Source organism: Hemicordylus capensis, chromosome 2 (assembly GCF_027244095.1).
Source record: "Hemicordylus capensis ecotype Gifberg chromosome 2, rHemCap1.1.pri, whole genome shotgun sequence".
NCBI lineage: Eukaryota > Metazoa > Chordata > Lepidosauria > Squamata > Cordylidae > Hemicordylus > Hemicordylus capensis.
In genome coordinates this window covers 399,882,909-399,901,176 of record NC_069658.1, presented here as the reverse complement: position 1 = coordinate 399,901,176, position 18,268 = coordinate 399,882,909, and the positions used below count along the sequence as shown (strand labels likewise).

Here is an 18,268-nt window from a genome sequence, read left to right as displayed (position 1 = left end):
GCTGCTGCATTCTGTACCAATTGTAGTTTCTAACTATGTACAAAGGCAGCCCCACATAGAGTGCACTCCCAAGCTATGTACCTGATCTTTCAGGGGAAGTGTAACCCCATCCAGAACAGGCAGTTCTAAACCATCTCTTGGGTCCCAACCCCCCACAGTCAGTACCTCCATCTTACATGGATTCAACCAGTTTGTTATCCGTCATCCAGCACATTACCGCCTCTAGGCAGGCATTTAGGGAAGTTATGCCATTTCTTGATTAGATTGATACAGAGAAATAGATAGAAGTAAGGGTGGAAGTGGAGAGTTTGCTCCTCTGTCAAGCCCCAGCTAGGCAGAACAAGCACATGCTACCCAGATTCTATCCCCAGCTTTTTAGTGAGGGTAGTAGGGATGTGCATGAACCTGTTCAGAGGCCCTTTTATGAGCCTCCGAATAGGTTTGAGAACCGGGTGGTTTGGAGTTTGAAGGTGGCGGGGGGGGCGCACTTTAAGGACGGGGGAGGGTGCACTTAGCCCTCCCTCTGCTTTTCTCTCACTGACGCCTGTTATTTCTCAAGTCCTACGGGACAGCAGCATACTTCCCTGCCGACCCGTTTGCTCTTCAGCTGGAAATGGCCAGAAGTCGCTGGCGTGTGTGTACACGGTGGGCGTGAGCACTCACGACGTGTGCACACTCACGCCCAGCGGGCGCATGCACACCAGCTACTTCCGGCCACTTCTGGCCGAAGAGCTAACACGGTGGCAGGAGAGTACACTGCTGCCCCACAGGACTTGAGATATACCTGGCGCCGCAGGGGGAAAGCGGAGGGAGGGGTAAGTGTACCCTCCCCTGCCCTTAAAGTGCAACACCCCGCCACCATCGAGCCACCCAGTGTAGTTCCGTGCACATCCCTAGAGAGTAGTAGAAAAAATCCCCCTACCCAGCTGGGGCTTGACAGACGAGCAAGCACCTCACCTCCAACCTTACTTTTATCTCACACACAACCAAATATCAGGAGCACACCCAGCTCCAGCACTAAGGTTGGAGACAGCTTGTACGTTACTTTTAGTCGTGAGAACAGCCCAAATGCGTCCTTATATTTTCCAGGAATATAGAAACAATGAAAGAAAAACAGCTCCCAGTCTTTTTCTTGGCAGGTGCTGAAATCTCTGAATAAAACATACAAACTTATGAAAAGAAAGCCTGTAGCCATTGATCTTGACCCTAAAGCTGTAACCTGCGATGAACTGTTTGGAATCATTAATCCGGCTACAAGAGAATGGAAAGATGGTAGGAAACAGATTCCCCTTCTTGAAGTGCCTTTACAAAACAAAGGAGCTGCCTTCAGATTATTCTGCCCAGAAACTGTGGTGGTATAAACATCCAAACAGCAGCATATCCACCCAAAAGGGGGTTATACATTACTATAAATATGAAAAGGTTATTCCTTTGTAGTTTTTCCTCCAGAAAACATCCCCACAGCAACAGCATGGTCAAAATGTTTCTATTACATGAAATTTCAACTAATAATTAGATTTTATTTTCCTACCAGCATTATGGCTTTTTCAGAGCTTGGATATATTTTCATATTGGGAAATGAAATTACCAGAAATTCTGATTTGATATTTTAAAATTGCTTTTATATAGGATTATAAAAATATTGCCATCTGAAAGCTTTTGTCCCTCCCCCACAAGTAAAACAAAAAATATATTTTCTTTATACTTGTTCCTAAATCCTTTACACTGATTTAGAATAAAACTGTTAAGCAAAGAAGACATCACTGCCTCTGTATGAAAGTTACTGGCTCAAACTGAATCTTCAGACTTCTGCTAGTTATTCCAAGGAAAGCACCTTGATTTTCCCTGAGGTGAATTCCTCTACTTAAAATGACCTTTACCTGTGCCCATCTACCTTGACCACAGCTGGGCTGTCTCACCACCCAACCTTAACTCTGTGTAAGCCAGCCCCAGAAATGTACATCTCAGCAGGAGAAAACCCTATTCTGTTGTAAAAAATTTTTTACAAATCCAGCTGTGTTTCTAAAATGCTTCTTTCTTGGTCAGAGTAAACCGTATTGGGTTAAGGATGGACCAATGCTCTGACTCAATATAAGGCAGCCTCATATTTGGAAATTCTAGTACAGCTGCAGGCAATAAAATGCAATATAACTCTCTATTCTGCCCAGGCTTGTTTTCAACTATCATGCGAGATCTGGCTAATATAACTCATCGTGGTCCCAAATGGATTGTTCTGGATGGAGACATTGATCCAATGTGGATTGAGTCTTTGAATACTGTGATGGATGACAACAAGGTAGGTGATGATCTCCCTTTCACTTCCATTGGCATCTGCTTCTGCTAGATGAGGAAGTCGCATCATGCTAATTTGTCTCCCTGCCAGGTCCTCACCCTAGCGAGCAATGAGCGAATCCCACTAAATCCCACTATGAGGCTTGTGTTTGAAATCAGCCACCTAAGGACAGCAACACCTGCCACAGTGTCCAGAGCAGGAATCCTGTACATTAACCCTGCTGACCTTGGCTGGAATCCGTGAGTTCTAGTCCACTTTCAGTATATCAGTGTCCTGTATTGCCAAGAAGAACAGTATGTCCCTTCATGGAAAAGTTTCCCCCCTTGCTATATGTATAGATGGGGCAGATGCATACCTATATTTTGGCAAACCTAAACAATGTTTGTGTTTAGAGTTAGTGTGAGAGAGAAAGAAATCTGAGGGCACTGGAATCTTTATCAATGCAACCTGGATCTTTATCCATTAACCAAATATTCTTCACCAGTTATGAAGCATTATGCCCAATGCAAATAACTTTGCTTATTAGTTGTCATCCATGAGCCTATTTTATAAATAGGAAATTTATGATGAAAGGTTATGGCTTACACAAGATCACTCCATTAGTTCACAGGCAGAGATTTGAACCTATAACCAAACCCATCACTGTAGCCACTGGATCATATTATTTCACTGCTACTTATTTTCCTTTTCAAACATATTTTCTTGTTCTGAAACATAAGGGAACTGCTGATGCCTTATTTTACCATAAATGAGCTATCAGCATAATTTACACCAGGGATTCTCAACGTGTGGGTCCCCAGATGTAATTGGACTTCAACTCCCATAATTCCCAACCAAAGGCCACTGGGGCTGGGGATTATGGGAGTTGAAGTCCAAGAACATCTGGGGACCCACATGTTGAGAAACCCTGCTTTACACAATGAGAACCCAAGATTCTGTCATGACAGGTCTACTGCGTAACTGCTCGTTATGCATTAAGATGCTCATGTGCTACTTTAACACAGAGCTTACTGGGCAATATAAAATGCTCTTCTCTAATAGATAAATTAGAAAATGGCTCTGTGATATCTAAGCAACAATTGGGGAAGCCGTGAAATGTGTGTTCTTCTAAGTGGTCTCTGTCCAGATGAGTTTCCACACAGCGTGAGAAGCATCTCAAACCCTCACAAGCTGATCTTTCTTTCTTTCTTTCTTTCTTTCTTTCTTTCTTTCTTTCTTTCTTTCTTTCTTTCTTTCTTTCTTTCTTAAGATAGACAGCTAGGCTCCACCTCTGTACGCCTTAGTCACGTGTCCCTCACCCTCCTCCTCAGTTCTTTTTCGTCTGCTGAAGAAGAAACATCTTAGGACACCTCACAGGTTTTTCTGTCAGAGTTAATAATTTAATTTAAGGTTTATTCTTTCTGCCCTTCTTTACCATATTTCTACCTTTATCATTTTGCATTTTTTCTTTTATTCGTGATCAGTGTCCCCACTCGCTTCTCTTACTGAGGCAAATGCTGAGGAGACTCAACGCACTGTATGGCTGGTGTATTGGCCTTCAAACCTTGTCAAAAGTGCCACTCTGCCTTTCCATCTTTGGACAGTCATAAACTGTGCTTATTCTGCCTGGGGGGATCTCATGTAACTGTGTCCTGCTCCCACTGCCAAAAATTTTCAAAGCAGGCAAGAAGGAACAGGGCATCCCGAGTACACTTACTTATGTGGGAACGGGCCCTATCAGCAGATGCTATGGAACAATCTGACAGTGAATCTACGCTCAGCCATACCAACTGGGCTGTGTCATCTGTGGTAGTAGCTCTGCCACCAGGAGGACCGGGGACTCCCACGGGGACTTCCTCTGCCTCCAATGTACTGGTCGCCCTGACAGTGCTACAGAAAGCCCCTGAGGTGACTCCGGTGCTCTGTGCCATCCCAACTGAGACCTCGACCCCAGCGGGTCCCTCTGACACTTCTGAATGCCAACACCCCTCCCACAGCCACAAGAAGCACAAAAAGAAGAAAGATAAGGCCAGGGCTACCTCTGCTCTGAAGGCGAAGTCGGTGCCGACATTGAAGAGCCGGGTATCGGAAATTCCTGAGGCTGTACATGTGCAGAAGGCTCCCGTCCCGAAGCAGCACTCAGAGCCTTCCACGGAGCTGGCAAAGCATAGGAGTAAAAAGAAACATAGTAAAGCTAGTCAGGACCGTCAGAAACCAGAGCAGCAAGGAGCCTCTAGACCGCTGGGGGTCTCTCCTCGGTCCCTGATCGGGGCAGATGGGCTACAGTCAGAAAAAACCCTTGCTCTTATTCACCGCCAACTGCAAGTTAAAGCGTGCCTGCCGGCAGCATTCCTGCCTATGAATACGGTCCTTTGGAGTCAGGATCAGAACATTGGCAGTCTGCAGACTCTGGGGAAGACAGTGATCCCTATGCTTACAAGCCAAGAGGACAAGCTTCCTCCCCATACCACTCTGTCAGATATTACCCATCATACAATTATGACCTGACAGATGAGAGTGACCCTGAGGGGAGTGAATATATGGGATGCTATCAGGGCACCTATGGAGAGGATGCTTAGTGGTGTTCTGAACGGGGCTATAGGAAGCGAGGCTATAGGGAGAGATCCAGAACACCCAGAAGGTGTTATCATTCATGGTTGGGCTCTCCCTATCGACATCAGGAGAGGGCAGCCACCCATCATAGAGGGAGGTTTTTCCTTGTCGCTATCACATCAGCCAGGAGGGTGGGGGAACTGAGGGCATTACAATGTGATCCCCCATTTCTATTATGTCAAAAAGAAAAAGTTGTGTTTCGGGTTGAAGTGTCATTCCTTCCCAAGATAGTGTCCTCCTTTCACAGGCCCTAACCTATTTCATTGCCGGTTTTCTTTCCCGCTTCCTCCACAGACTTAGAACGTAGATGGCATATCCTAGATGTCAGAAGAGCTCTTGCCTTTTGCGTTCATCAAACTAAGCCCTTCAGAACCTCTGTAGTCTTATTTGTAACTTATGAAGTGCCCCATAAGGGCTGTAGGGCTTCCTCCCACTCCATCTTTTCTTGGATTGTGCAGGCCATCAAATTGGCCTACCAGTTGGCTGGATGGACTCCCCCAAGTTCACTGCAAGCTCATTCGACCAGAGCAGTAGCCACTTCCACTGCATTTAGGAACATAGGAACTTAGGAAACTGCCATATACTGAGTCAGACCATTGGTCTATCTAGCTCAGTATTGTCTTCACAGACTGGCAGTGGCTTCTCCAAGGCTGCAGGCAGGAATCTCTCTCAGCCCTATCTTGTAGAAGCCAGGGAGGGAACTTGAAACCTTCTGCTCTTCCCAGAGCCCCTCCATCCCCTGAGGGGAATATCTTGCAGTGCTCACACATCAAGTCTCCCATTCATATGTAACCAGAGCAGACCCTGCTTAGCTATGGGGACAAGTCATGCTTGCTACCACAAGACCAGCTCTCTTCTCCTCTCCTCTGACAGGGGTCTCCCGCTGGAATCGATCTGTCAGGTGGCTACTTGAGCCTCTCCTTCATAAGATTCATTATGCCTTGGATGTTAGGGCTCACCAGGATACCGCCTTTGGGAAGTTAGTTTTACAGGCATTTTTTGGTTAACTGCTCCATTCCTGTATGTTTTGGGTTGCGCATGTTGGTTTTGCTGCTGAATCTGTTGTTGGGTTTCAATAAGATTTTGTGTCTTCCAACCATGTGCCTCTTCTCTCTATTGATCTAGGTTGTTTTGAGAGTGCCTTAATGTCTCGGGCTCTGCCCCTCCTCCATGGTTCTGGAGCTTGCTATACGCCCATCTGTGTGATGGACAGAGACCACTTAGAAGAACTGCAGGTTGCTTACCTGTAACTGGAGTTCTTCTTGTGGTCATCGGTCCAGTCATACACCCACCCAGCCTGCCCCACTGCAGAGCCTGATGTGGCAGACTCTAGAACTGAGGAGGAGGGTGAGGGTCACGTGACTCAGGTGTACAGGGGTGAAGCCTAGCTACCTATCTTATGGCAGAAAGAAAGAAAGAAAGATCAACTTGTGTGGGTTCTGGATGCTTCTCATGCTATGTGGAAGCCCATCTATGTGACTGGACAGATGATCACAAGAAGAACTCCAGTTACAAGTAAACAACCTGCATTTTTTGCGCTTTGTAAATGTATAATTGTAATGATACATTGCATATTAAATAAATATATTTATATCATTCTACAGAGTGGTGAGTAGCTGGATTGAGCGCCGGGAAGTGCAATCTGAAAAAGCCAATTTGATGATTCTGTTTGACAAGTACTTGCCTACATGCTTGGATAAGCTGAAGTTTGGGTTCAAGAAGATAACTCCCGTACCAGAAGTGACTGTGGTGCAAACTATCCTGTATCTACTGGAATGTCTCCTGACCCCAGTCAATACACCGCCAGACTCGGCCAAAGAGTTATATGAACTCTATTTTGTGTTTGCTTGCTTCTGGGCATTTGGAGGGGCAATGTTCCAGGATCAGGTACCTATAGAAATTTAAATTACCTTCTTCTGTTCTATACACCTACATCTGAGGCATCAATGGGTGGGCAGCACCCAGTTGGGCATTAGCAATAGCAATAGCAATAGCACTTACATTTATATACCGCTCTATACCCGGAGCTCTCTAAGCGGTTTACAATGATTTAGCATATTGCCCCCAACATTCTGGGTACTCATTTTACCAACCTCGGAAGGATGGAAGGCTGAGTCAACCTTGAGCCCCTGGTCAGGATCGAACTTGTAACCTTCTGGTTACAGGGCGGCAGTTTTACCACTGCACCACCAGGGGCTCTTAAGCAAGATTATGTACATTAAGCAAGATTATGTACACAGAACCCATTTTCAATGGGCTAGTTCAAATGTTACCTCAGTGGCCTGGCTGATCCAACAATCACTTCCTCAATACTCCATGACATGAATGGCTCCATGACAGTTTGGTCAGTCTGCTTCCCGCATGGTTTGGCTGGAATGTCATGTCCTGCACATGTCCTTTGGGTCCAATAGAACTTGAATGACTGCTTCCTATATGTTTTGGCAGACTTGTCTGGGAAGAGGATTCCAGCATTATTACTTCCATGTGAAGCTTCAGCCACATGGAAGTCATTTGCCTCAGCAGCCATGTCTCTGACATTTGTTTCTGCCCTAGATCATTCCCTCTCAGGGCCAAACTGCATGCTACATTGGACAAGGCCTTGGCCCTTGTGTGCTTGGTTTTTGTTTCCTAAATAGCAGCCACAGAGGGGAGGAGTAAGGATTAGGACCACAACTTGAGGGGAGAAAGGATGTAACTACCAAACTGGATCAGGCCCAACTTTGGCTGCCATTTTCCCCAGGCAGGGGTGATCCTTTCATGAGGTGAGGTGGCCACCTCAAGTGGTGAGTGTACATGGAGCAGCAAGTGTGGGCACCCAATCCCACCCCCACTGTGGGTGCCACCCCCTTGCTTTCTACCAGCACACTGCCACCACCTTTCCCCTCTCCTCCCTCTCCAAGGATGTACTCCACTTACTTTCCATCACCATTGCTGCTCTTGCTACTGTTGCAACTACATTGCTGTATCTTCTCCAAAGAGGAAGGAAAGAAGTGCTGTGCTAAGGTGTGAGATGTTCTAGCTGGCACATCACCAGCACAGCATTTGTTTCTTCTCTTTCCTCTTCTGAGAGAAGATGGACAACGGAAAAGCCAGCCATTGTTACAGCAGCAACAGAGTGCTGGATGAGCAGGAGAGTAACTCTGCTTCCAGGGTCCTCCTGCTGCTGCCAACAATCATCCAACTGTAGGCACTTCTCGGAGCAGCAGATGTTGCAGTGGCTGGCTTCTTCCCTTCCCTTGGGGCCAGTCCAGAGCGTGCTGTGCTCAGAGCCAGCAGAAGCTCAGTGTAGCTTCACCCAGTGTCTTGTTGGGGTAGAACTGGGGAAATCTCAGCACACCTCCTTCACTTTCTTTTCCAGGGAAGGAAGGAAGAGAATTATCAGTGTTCTATTATCTCTTTTTAAAATCATTAACTGGGATTTTGTCTTCTTTTCTCCCTGTCTAGATTGTGCAGGCAATCCTGACATGAAGTAAAGAAACAAACCGTTAAAATTATCTTTAAAATAGAGGAGGAAAGACAGTCCCAATCAGTGTTCCTTGTAACAGGGATTCTCCAATGTTGTTAACTACAACTTCCACCATCCCCAGCTGCAATGGCCTTTCACTGGGGATTATGGGAACTGTAGTCAACAATATCTGGGAATCCCTGTTACAGGGAACACTGGTCCCAATCCTGATCACATACACACCCCACAGCTGCTATTTAGAAAACAAAGCCAAACATGCCAGACTTAATGATGGACTTTATGATCTGGATAGTGATTCCACGGCAGCCATAATGACTGGGTGAAAGAAAAACCACAATTTACAGGGGTGAAATACACTCCAGAGACTCCGGTGCTGATGGAAGAGGTGCAGCAGTTGTTGCAGAAGGAGGCCATATCACCAGTGCAATGGGCTCAAAGCCAGATGGGATTTTACTCCTGGTACTTTCAAATCCCCAACGGGACGGGGGGCATACGCCCGATAATGGAATTGTGGTGGCTGAACCAATACATCGAAGTACAAAAATTCCTCATGATAGCATTGCAAGTGATCCTTCCACTTCAGAGAACAATGGATTGCAACACTCGATCTCAAGAATGTGTACTTTCATATAGGCATACAAGAGAGCCACCGCAAATATGTCCGATTTACAATGGGCTCAATGTTTTACCAATACAATGTGTTGCCCTTCGGACTTTTGACTGCCCCAAGGGTATTCACAAAATGCATGGCCATGTTTGTGGCCTACCTCGGAGTGCAAAGTCTGTCTGTCTGTCTTCCCCTAACTAAATGACTGGCTCTTCACAGGCAAAATGGAACAACTGAACACCCGCATAGGAGTGGTGACAGCACTTCTCCACGACTTGGGTTTCCAGATCAACAGGAAAAAGTCATTCCTACAACCAACCAGATGCCTACAGTACATCGGAGCACAGCTAGATATGACAGCCCAAAGGGCTTATTTACCGACGGAGCGTCTTCAGTGCATACGCGCATTAGGGGATGCATTCCACACTGTGCTCCTGCAAAGGGTCAGAAAGGTGCAGGTACTTATGGGTCTAATGGCCTTGTGCACCACCATGGTACCCTATGCAATTCTGAGAATGAGGAAGCTACAGCTGTGGTTTCTCAGGTTATTCCATTCGATCATTGACCCGCAGACCAAACATCTCCTAGTTTGGAAGAAAGTACTGACCTCCTTGCACTGGTGGACCAAGGATGCATGCCTCCTAAAGGGGGTGCCATTCAAAACACCAATGCCCACTCTGACAGTGACGTCTGATGCCTCCATGCAGGGTTGGGGCGCCCACCTGGAAGAACGGAGAGTGCAAGGCCTCTGGACCCCAAAGGAGGCACATTTACATATCAACTTCCTGGAACTCTTAGCGGCCTACAAAGCCCTTCAGGCCTTTCAAAACCACATCACTGGCAGCATCATCCAGCAATAGATGGACAACACAATGGCCATCACCTATGTAAACAATCAGGGCAGCACACTCTCAAGCTCACTTTGCCATCTCAGTCTCCAGTTATGGAACTGGTGCATTCCAAGGGGGACCCATATGAAAGCCATGTGAAAGACATAAAAGGGACCCTGAACTCACTGGTGGACTCATTAAGCAGAGACTTGGTGCTGCAGCAACATGAATGGGAGATGCACCTAAAGATTCTAGATCAGTTGTTCCACGCCTGGGGCAGACCAGACACGGACCTCTTTGCTATGACTCACAACAAAAAATGTGCCCAATATTCCTCCAGGATGTGTCTGGGAAGGCTATCCAAGGGCAATGACTTTCAATTTAAATGGCCTCGAAGCACCTTCTACTTTTATCCGCCGATCCCATTGCTTGCCAGGATAGTGGCCAAGCTACTACAGGATCAGACAAGAGCTATTGTAATTGCTCCTTGGTGGCCAAGACAACCTTGGTACACGCAGCTACTCAGACTGTCCAGAGGGAAATACAAGAGGCTCTCCCTATGGCCGAACCAAATATCTCAAGACCACGGCCAGATGCTGCATCCAAACCTGTTGGTGCTAAATCTAACAGCATGGAGGATAGGCTGTTAAGGAGGATCCTTCTCAACACTTGGAGGGCATCAACCAAGAGGAACTACAGGGCAAAATGGTGCAGATTCTGTACCTATGCTGCGTCACACCATTTCACGCCAAAGGAGGCAACCCTGAAAAAAGTACTCTTGTATCTCACATCCTTAAAGAGAGAAGGCCTAGCCAATGTCTCCATAAAGGTACATATGGCGGCGATCTCGGCACGCCACAGTGGGTGGGACGGCAAGACGGTCTTCACCCACCCGAGAAGTAAAGACTTCTAAAAGGCATTAGCAATTTATACCCGGCAATTAAACCACCTATGGAAAAATTGAGCCTTTCTCTGGTACTTGCCGCGCTAACAGAGAAGCCGTTCGAACCGATGGCAACGGCAACCTTAAAGTTGGTGACTTTGAAGACACTTTTCCTAGTTGCGATAACTACGGCCAAGCAGGTCAGCAAACTGTGTGCACTCCACATTGATGAGCCCTACACCAAATAATTATGAATGCCGTAGAATCACCTACCAGATCATCCGTTACAGGTAAGCAACCTGTTTTAACAATCAGGTTGACTCTCAGAGTAGTAACATGTCTATAGACATTGCTTTTGTATTGTGTTTTGGTCAGATTCATTTGTATATTTGCTCTGGCCAGTTAAGTTTTTTTAATAATCTGGTTTCTCAACAATGAAATTAAAACTCAAATTAAATGTGCTTCTTCTCAGCTTGTGGATTATCGTGTGGAATTCAGCAAATGGTGGGTGAATGAGTTTAAAACCATCAAGTTTCCATCTCAGGGGACTATTTTTGACTATTATATTGATCCAGACTCAAAGAAATTCCTGCCTTGGACTGACAAAGTGCCAGCATTTGAGTTGGATCCAGATGTCCCATTGCAGGTAATTGTCAGATGTTCTTCTTATGTTCTCGTTTCTGTTAATTGATTTCATTGCTTTACTTCACAGTACTAGATTAAGCCCAAAGCACATATCCCTTTGCTGCCATTGCTCATATCTGAACATATTCACTATGCATAATCCCTATCCAACTCCAGCACAGCATCCCTCCAGGGGCTTTGCTGGTATCTGCCTTATATTTCTTTTTAGATTATGAACCCTTTGGGGACAGGGGGCCATCTTATTTATGTATTATTTATTTTTCTATGTAAACTGCTTTGAGAACTTTGGTTGTAGAACAATATATAAATATTCGTAGCAGCAGCAGCCTCCATGCCCACCCCCCCAAAGCTGTAAAAATGTTCGTCTAAGTGGTCTCTGTCCATTACACAGATGGGCTTCACGACTGCATGGAGAATGCTCCGGAACACTCAGAAGCAAGACTTTCTTTTTTTCTGCTCTCAGATAGGTAGCTAGGTTCCTTCCCCTTTACACCTTAGTCACGTGCTCAGCACCCCTCTCCTCAGTTGTTTTTTGTCCACCGAAGAGAAAACCTCTTGGGACACTTACAAGCTTTCTGTCAAATTTACTCAAAAGGTTTTTTTGTGTCTCTACCTTTTTTCACAGTTTCTGTCTTTAATCCTTATATATTTCTTTCTTTTTGGTTTGCGTTTTTATTTTATTCATGGCAAGTTTTCTCCCCTCCCCCCCCTCCCTCTGAGGGGATTTTGAGCTGTCTGCCTATTTTGTATGGCAGATAAAAGGGATTTTAAGCAGTGTTCAAAGTACAGATCAGCCTTCCCCTCTTCAGATGGCCATAACCTCTGCTTGATCTGTCTAGGGGAGACTCACTTGGCCGCTATCTGCACTCATTGCCTAAAATTCTCTAAGCAGGCTAGACACAATTGAGCATCCCAACTCTGTCTCTATCTCTGAGAGAGAGCTCTGTCAGGGAATTATATTTAGCACCCTGTCAGCATGTCTGCTCCACCAGGAAGGCCTGGGACTTCCTCGAGGACTCCCTCTGCCTCCACAGCTCCAGCTGCCCTCAAGACTTCTCAGCAGCCCTTGGAGCTTCCTATCACACCTCTGGCCCCACCTCCATCAAGCTCTGCTTCCTCAAACAAAGATTGGGCTTCGGAGCCAAAATTGCCCCTTCAAAGTCACAAAGGCCACAAAAAGAAGAAAGATAAGACCTGACCTGGCTCGGTACTGAAGTCTAAGCTGGTACCGAAGCCTGCAGGCCGTGAGTCGCCCAATCCTGATCCCGCACATGCACAGAGCGCCCCTGTCTCTTTGAAGCTCTCAGCCCTGCTCGAAGCCAGCAAAGGCTAAAAAGCACAGTAAACGGCACGATCGTGAGCAGGTTGAGCGAGGTCAAGCCTTGGTACCGAGACAGGAGGCATCAGGTCTGCCAGATGGAACCCCCGCCTCTTCCAAACTCAACTCTGTCCCTACAAGACCAGCTCATGCTGGTCAGTGGCAGGGCAGCTGATTGGTCTTCTACTGCTGATCAGGGAGAGCTCTATTGTACTTTTTACTCAGACTGCTATCAGTCCAAGGACTCTAGGGAGAATTTCCATTCATATGACTATGTGCCTAAGAAAAGACCTCTGTCTCCTTATCACTCAATAAAGTACTACCCTTCCTATGACTATGATCTCACTGAGGGGAGTGAACAGGAGAGCACTGATTATGATGATCATTACCCTCGGGAATATATGAATACCACAGGAGAAGGTATAGCCAATGCTCTATAACCCCCTCAGGGCTTACAGATCGATGTCCTGCTCCCTGTTACTACATCGAGTGATGGCACCCACCTGTTATAGAGGCAGGTCTCCTACCTTTGTGTGCTCTTATCACGCTTCTTATTAAATTTGGGGAAATTTGGTCCACTCAGTACTAAGGGACCACATGATCAGCCAATCCTGTGCAACCAAGCCTTCTCGGGAGTCTGCACACCTCGCGCCTAAACCACCGCAACGTATTCTTCCACAGGCACTTCCCGTGGTGCTGCCTACTTCAGTTGGGCACAATTCAGCCTTGGTCTCTGCTCAAGCGCCGCAATCTACTGCCACTCAACTTTTGGATACCATTTGTTCCATGCCTCTGGAAAAAATATTGGAGTCTTCAGATTCTTCTTCGGATTCGGAGTTGGACTCAAGTACATCCTCCTCCTCCAATACTGACAGCCCAAAGTTGAAATGCCAAAAACGGGAGGAATGCAGTGTTCCCTTTTCTCCATCAGGTGATGTCAAATCCTTCTCAACATACATGTCCTCCATGGCTAAGTCGCTTGGAGTACAGCTTCAGGGGGAGGTCGTACCCTCTGCCAACCCCCTCTTTGATGTGTTAGACAATAAATCATCGTCCTTAATTGTGGTGCTGATGAACCAGGCTTTGTTGGATATTGCCCAAAGTTTCTGGGGAAAGCGTTCCTCGATCCCTCCTACTTCCAGGAAGATTGAAAATTTATACAAGCTAAAGTCAGAGGGTTCTCTTTTCCTGCTGAAGCATCCCACTTTGAACTCCATAGTAGTGGAAGCTGCTCAGACCAAATCCAAAAACAAACTCCTCTCGACTCCTATGGATAGAGAAGGGTGCAGACTGGACTCATTGGGCAAGCATTTATATTCTGGTTTATCCATGCAAATCATGATAGCGAATTATCAGGCTTTCATGTCACGTTATAACCATTTGATTTGGGAAAAGCTATTGAAATATCTGGACTCGCTTCCTTCTCCTACACAAGAAGCTATCCATTCTCTGCAGAACGAGAGCTACAGATTGAGTAAAAAACTCCTTCATACCTCTAAGCATTCCACTGATTGCACTGCTAGAGCACTTGTTGCCTCTGTATCCCTACGCAGACACGCCTGGCTACGGTCTTCAGGTTTGCACAGGAAGCAAGAACGTGAATTGAAGATCTTATCTTTGATGGGGTAGCCTTGTTTGGGGCTCAGACTGATGAAAACTATGGAGCATGTACAGAAAATGCAGAAGACTGCGAAATCAATGAGCTTTCCCTCCTTCTCCTCAGGTTCTCGATTTGGCAGGCCATTTTGCTTGCAGAGGTCTTTCCAGCTGCGCCAGGCAATGGCTCATGTTTATGACCACTCCTTTCATCAGCCCGCATACGGTCAGCTCAATTCTCAGTACAGAAAGTGCCAAAACCAGACACCCAAGCAGGGGCTACAGAAAGATAAGTCCACTCCTTCTCAGAGGAGAGCATGACTACCCTTGGATGGGTTCCTGATTAAGACTGTATCTGAATCAATGGGAAGCAATTATGATGGACACCTGAGTACTGAGTATTGTTCATATAGGATACGCTATAAGGTTTACAGAATGCCCTCCAGATTCTGGCAGGCAACCTACTCTGGCAACCACTGTCCTTAAGGAAGAAGTCGACACACTCCTTCAAAAAGGAGCGATAGAATGGGTCCCTTCCGACCTGGAGGATGGCCTATTCTCCTGTTACTTCACCGTCCCAAATAGAGACAGTGGTCTAAGACCCATACTGGACCTCCATCTTCTAAACACGTATGTGGAATATCAGCATTTCAGGATGCTGACTGTCACAGACATTCTATCCCTCCTCTCGTGGAGGATGTAGTTTGTCTCCTCCTAGAGGATGCATATTATCATATATCCATTCGCCCACAGCAGAGAACGTACCTCTGCTTTCAGGTGGGTGACGACACTTTTCAATTCAGAGCCATGCTGTTTGGACTCTCCTCGGCACTGAGAACTTTTATGAAATGCATGGTTGTCATCGTAGGTCATCTTCAAGAGAAGGGAGTACAGATCTTCCAGTATTTGGGCGGTTGATTACTGTCAGCAAGGTCCCTGGAGCATCTCCTATGGGACCTTTGGATGACACTGAAGTTACTAAAGGACTTAAGCCTATCCATCAATCACAAGAAGTCTCAACTATGACCTACACGCAACATACTGTTCTTGGGGGTCATTTTCGACTCTGTAGCAGCGGCAGTAAGACTTCTGGAGGAACGAATCCAGAACATATGAAACATGGCACGACACATATGTGAAAGCACAGCACAAACCGCTAGAGACATACAGCATATGTTGGGATTGATGGCTTCCATGGCAGCAATCCTGCCAAATGCCAGGCTGCATATGCGACCGTTACAGCGGTGGTTCCTGGACGTCTTCAGTCTTCCCCAGGATCACAATTCCAAAATACTGCCTGTACCAGCTCAGGTGCAAGGGTCCCTCAAGTGGTGGACTATGAATCAGAATCAGAATCTCCTACAGTCCACTCCATTCAGGAAGGTTCCTCCTCAGGTCCAAGTCACAACAGACGTTTCTGAAGAAGGGTGTAGCACATCTGTAGGACTTGCATTTAAATGGGATTGGTCAATGGGGGACACCCGCCACCACATAAATTACTTAGAACTGCTGGTGGTATTCAAGGCCTTGAGGGGGTTCCTCCCGCAGGTTCAAGGTTAACATGTACAGGTGATGGTGGACAACACACAATGAAGGCTTATATCAACTGCCAAGGGGGAATGGGATCCCATTCCCTCCTCCATCTGTCTCTCGATCTTTGGCACTGGGCCCTCAATCACAGCATCGACATCAAGGTAGTGCACATAAAAGGTCTAGACAATTCAGTGATGGACAGGCTCAGCCTGTCACACGAATGGAAACTAGACACAGAGGTTTTACAGGATATATTTCAACAATGGGGTCATCTGGCAATAGGGCGAAGAAAATCATCAGTGCTGCACGTACTACTCAAGAGTGGGCATAGGGAGAGGATCGTCTCTATAGAGGATCGCTGTTAAAATGTTCTTCATAAAGTTCCTGTATGAGTTTGTGAGAAGAGAGGAAGGGAGACCAGCACAGCAGATTTAAGGGACAGAAGCCCAGCAGAGATGGTTTGATTTCCTTGGTTAAAATACACTATAGCATTCCATCCAGTTGCTGGTAGTAGCAAAATCATATATTTACACTTAGAGCCAAACAACACATTATTTTAAGCCCGTGACAGGCTAGAGCTTTACCAGACAGCAGGCTTTGCCATGGGTTTACTGTGAGGCTTTACTGCGAGTTCAAAGTTGCCCCCCAAAATGGATGCCAGAAGTGGGTTTTTTTACCCTGGATATAAATCAAGCTACACTCAAATGTGAAATAAAAAACCTGAATTGTGTGTGAATGCTCCCCGATAGATTGCAGGGACTTCAGGGTAAATTTGGCTGATATATGACTTCACCTCTTCCATTCTGGAGGAGATGAGAACTAAAAGCCCTGTGCAAAAAACTTCCTGGGAGCTTTACACACATGGCGTTTTGTTTTTTATTTTATTTTATTTTAACATTTTATATCCCGCTCTTCCTCCAAGGAGCCCAGAGTGGTGTACTACATGTTTAGGTTTCTCCTCACAACAACAACCCTGTGAAGTAGGTTAGGCTGAGAGAGAGTGACTGGCCCAGAGTCACCCAGCTAGTTTCATGGCTGAATGGGGATTTGAACTTGGGTCTCCCCGGTCCTAGTCTGGCACTCTAGCCACTACACCATACTGGCTCCCCTCCTGAATGGAGGCTGTGAGTCCACATATCAGCTGGATTATCCCCTGCTAACTGGGCAAAGAGGCACCTTTTACCATGGTGATTCTCTTTATTTAGCAGGGAGAGAGTAACTGGCACTATCCACCCCCGGCACAGTACCTCCAGTGACTGTTGCTGGTGTCTGTCTTATGTTTCTTTTTAGAATGTGAGCCCTTTGGGGACAGGGAGCCATCTTATTTATTTATTATTTCTCTGTGTAAACCGCCCTGAGCCATTTTTGGAAGGGCGGTATAGAAATCGAATTAATAATAACAATAACAATAATAAATAAATAAATAACCCCAAAGTCCCTGCGAGCTATAAGGGATCAGTACACAACTGACTCTGCTTTCCCCCAAATTACTATTAAAAATTACTGCACATTCTAGCTTTGCCTTAATTATGTCTGGGGTAAAAAAAATCCTCTATTTGTGGCAGCTTTTTAAAATCCTGTGCTTTCTCTAATGCTGCGGGTCTTCTCCTTTGATGTATGGATTGGCCATTGGCAGTAACTCAGTGTTATGGTCTGCTCTGAGTGATTTGCAATTGCAAGCACTGGTGCGGAGGGGTTATGGCAGATTGGTGAAACTCTGTTCTTCCGTAACCAGGTGTCAAGCTCACTCACTTCCTCCTCTGTCTCTGATGTGATTGGAGTATCTGCTGATACTCCTCACAGCCTCCCCCTGCCTTGGAGGGTCAGCAAGTTGCCTGCCTGCATCTGTGGTCTGCTGTAGGGAGCAGAGCCAGCCCCACTGCCACCGCCGTATGACCCCTTTCCCTGCTTGCCCTTTGAGGGGCCCCAGTGCCTTTGTAGCAAAGTGCCTCTGGGCTGTGAAGACCTCCCTGGGTCCCTCTCTGCCCTCCCTTCCTTGCTCTTGCCCGTCATGTGTGCCTATTTTGTTTTTCTGGCCACCTGCTGTGCCAGCTTATGGGCTGGGGAGCAGCAGCAGCAGCAGCAGCAACAAAAACCACCACTTCCTTGGGCCTGGTGGTCTTCCTGAGCGCCCTCTGGGGGACCTCCTTGGATTCTGGGGCCCAGCCATACCATGGTGAGAAAGAGATCTCAGTGCCGGACCACAGCTTTTGTCAGCCCATTTCCATCCTGCTGTGCATGGACATCACCTACAACCAGACCATCCTGCCCAACCTGCTGGGGCACACCAACCAGGAGGATGCCGGGGATCAACTCCCTGCACTGAGCAATAAGCACAGGGATGCAGCTGCAGCAGCAGTGGGGTACAAAGTTGAAACAGAGAAGCTTCTGCAGCCATCCTCTCTCACAGCTGGGGGTCCCAGGCATGCCCTCCCTGCCAGGCAATCCCCTCCCTGTCCACACACACCCCAACACTCCCGCCTTGCCTGCCTGGCCAGAGAGACT

The 18,268-nt window shown here is 46.7% G+C and overlaps 1 protein-coding gene across 5 annotated transcripts in view; it reads left to right on the top strand.

Annotated features, from left to right (window-relative positions):
- DNAH17 (dynein axonemal heavy chain 17) overlaps nucleotides 1-18,268 on the top strand; it is a 279,399-nt gene that overhangs the window by 155,527 nt on the left and 105,604 nt on the right. For 4 of the 5 annotated variants that reach the window (XM_053296349.1, XM_053296348.1, XM_053296346.1 and 1 more), the window contains exons 42-46: nucleotides 1,140-1,272; nucleotides 2,169-2,296; nucleotides 2,384-2,532; nucleotides 6,490-6,772; nucleotides 11,144-11,317. In XM_053296349.1, coding sequence (XP_053152324.1) covers nucleotides 1,140-1,272; nucleotides 2,169-2,296; nucleotides 2,384-2,532; nucleotides 6,490-6,772; nucleotides 11,144-11,317 — 867 coding nt within the window. The remainder of the gene's footprint in view (nucleotides 1-1,139; nucleotides 1,273-2,168; nucleotides 2,297-2,383; nucleotides 2,533-6,489; nucleotides 6,773-11,143; nucleotides 11,318-18,268) is intronic. The other variant, XM_053296351.1, reaches the window with a different exon arrangement.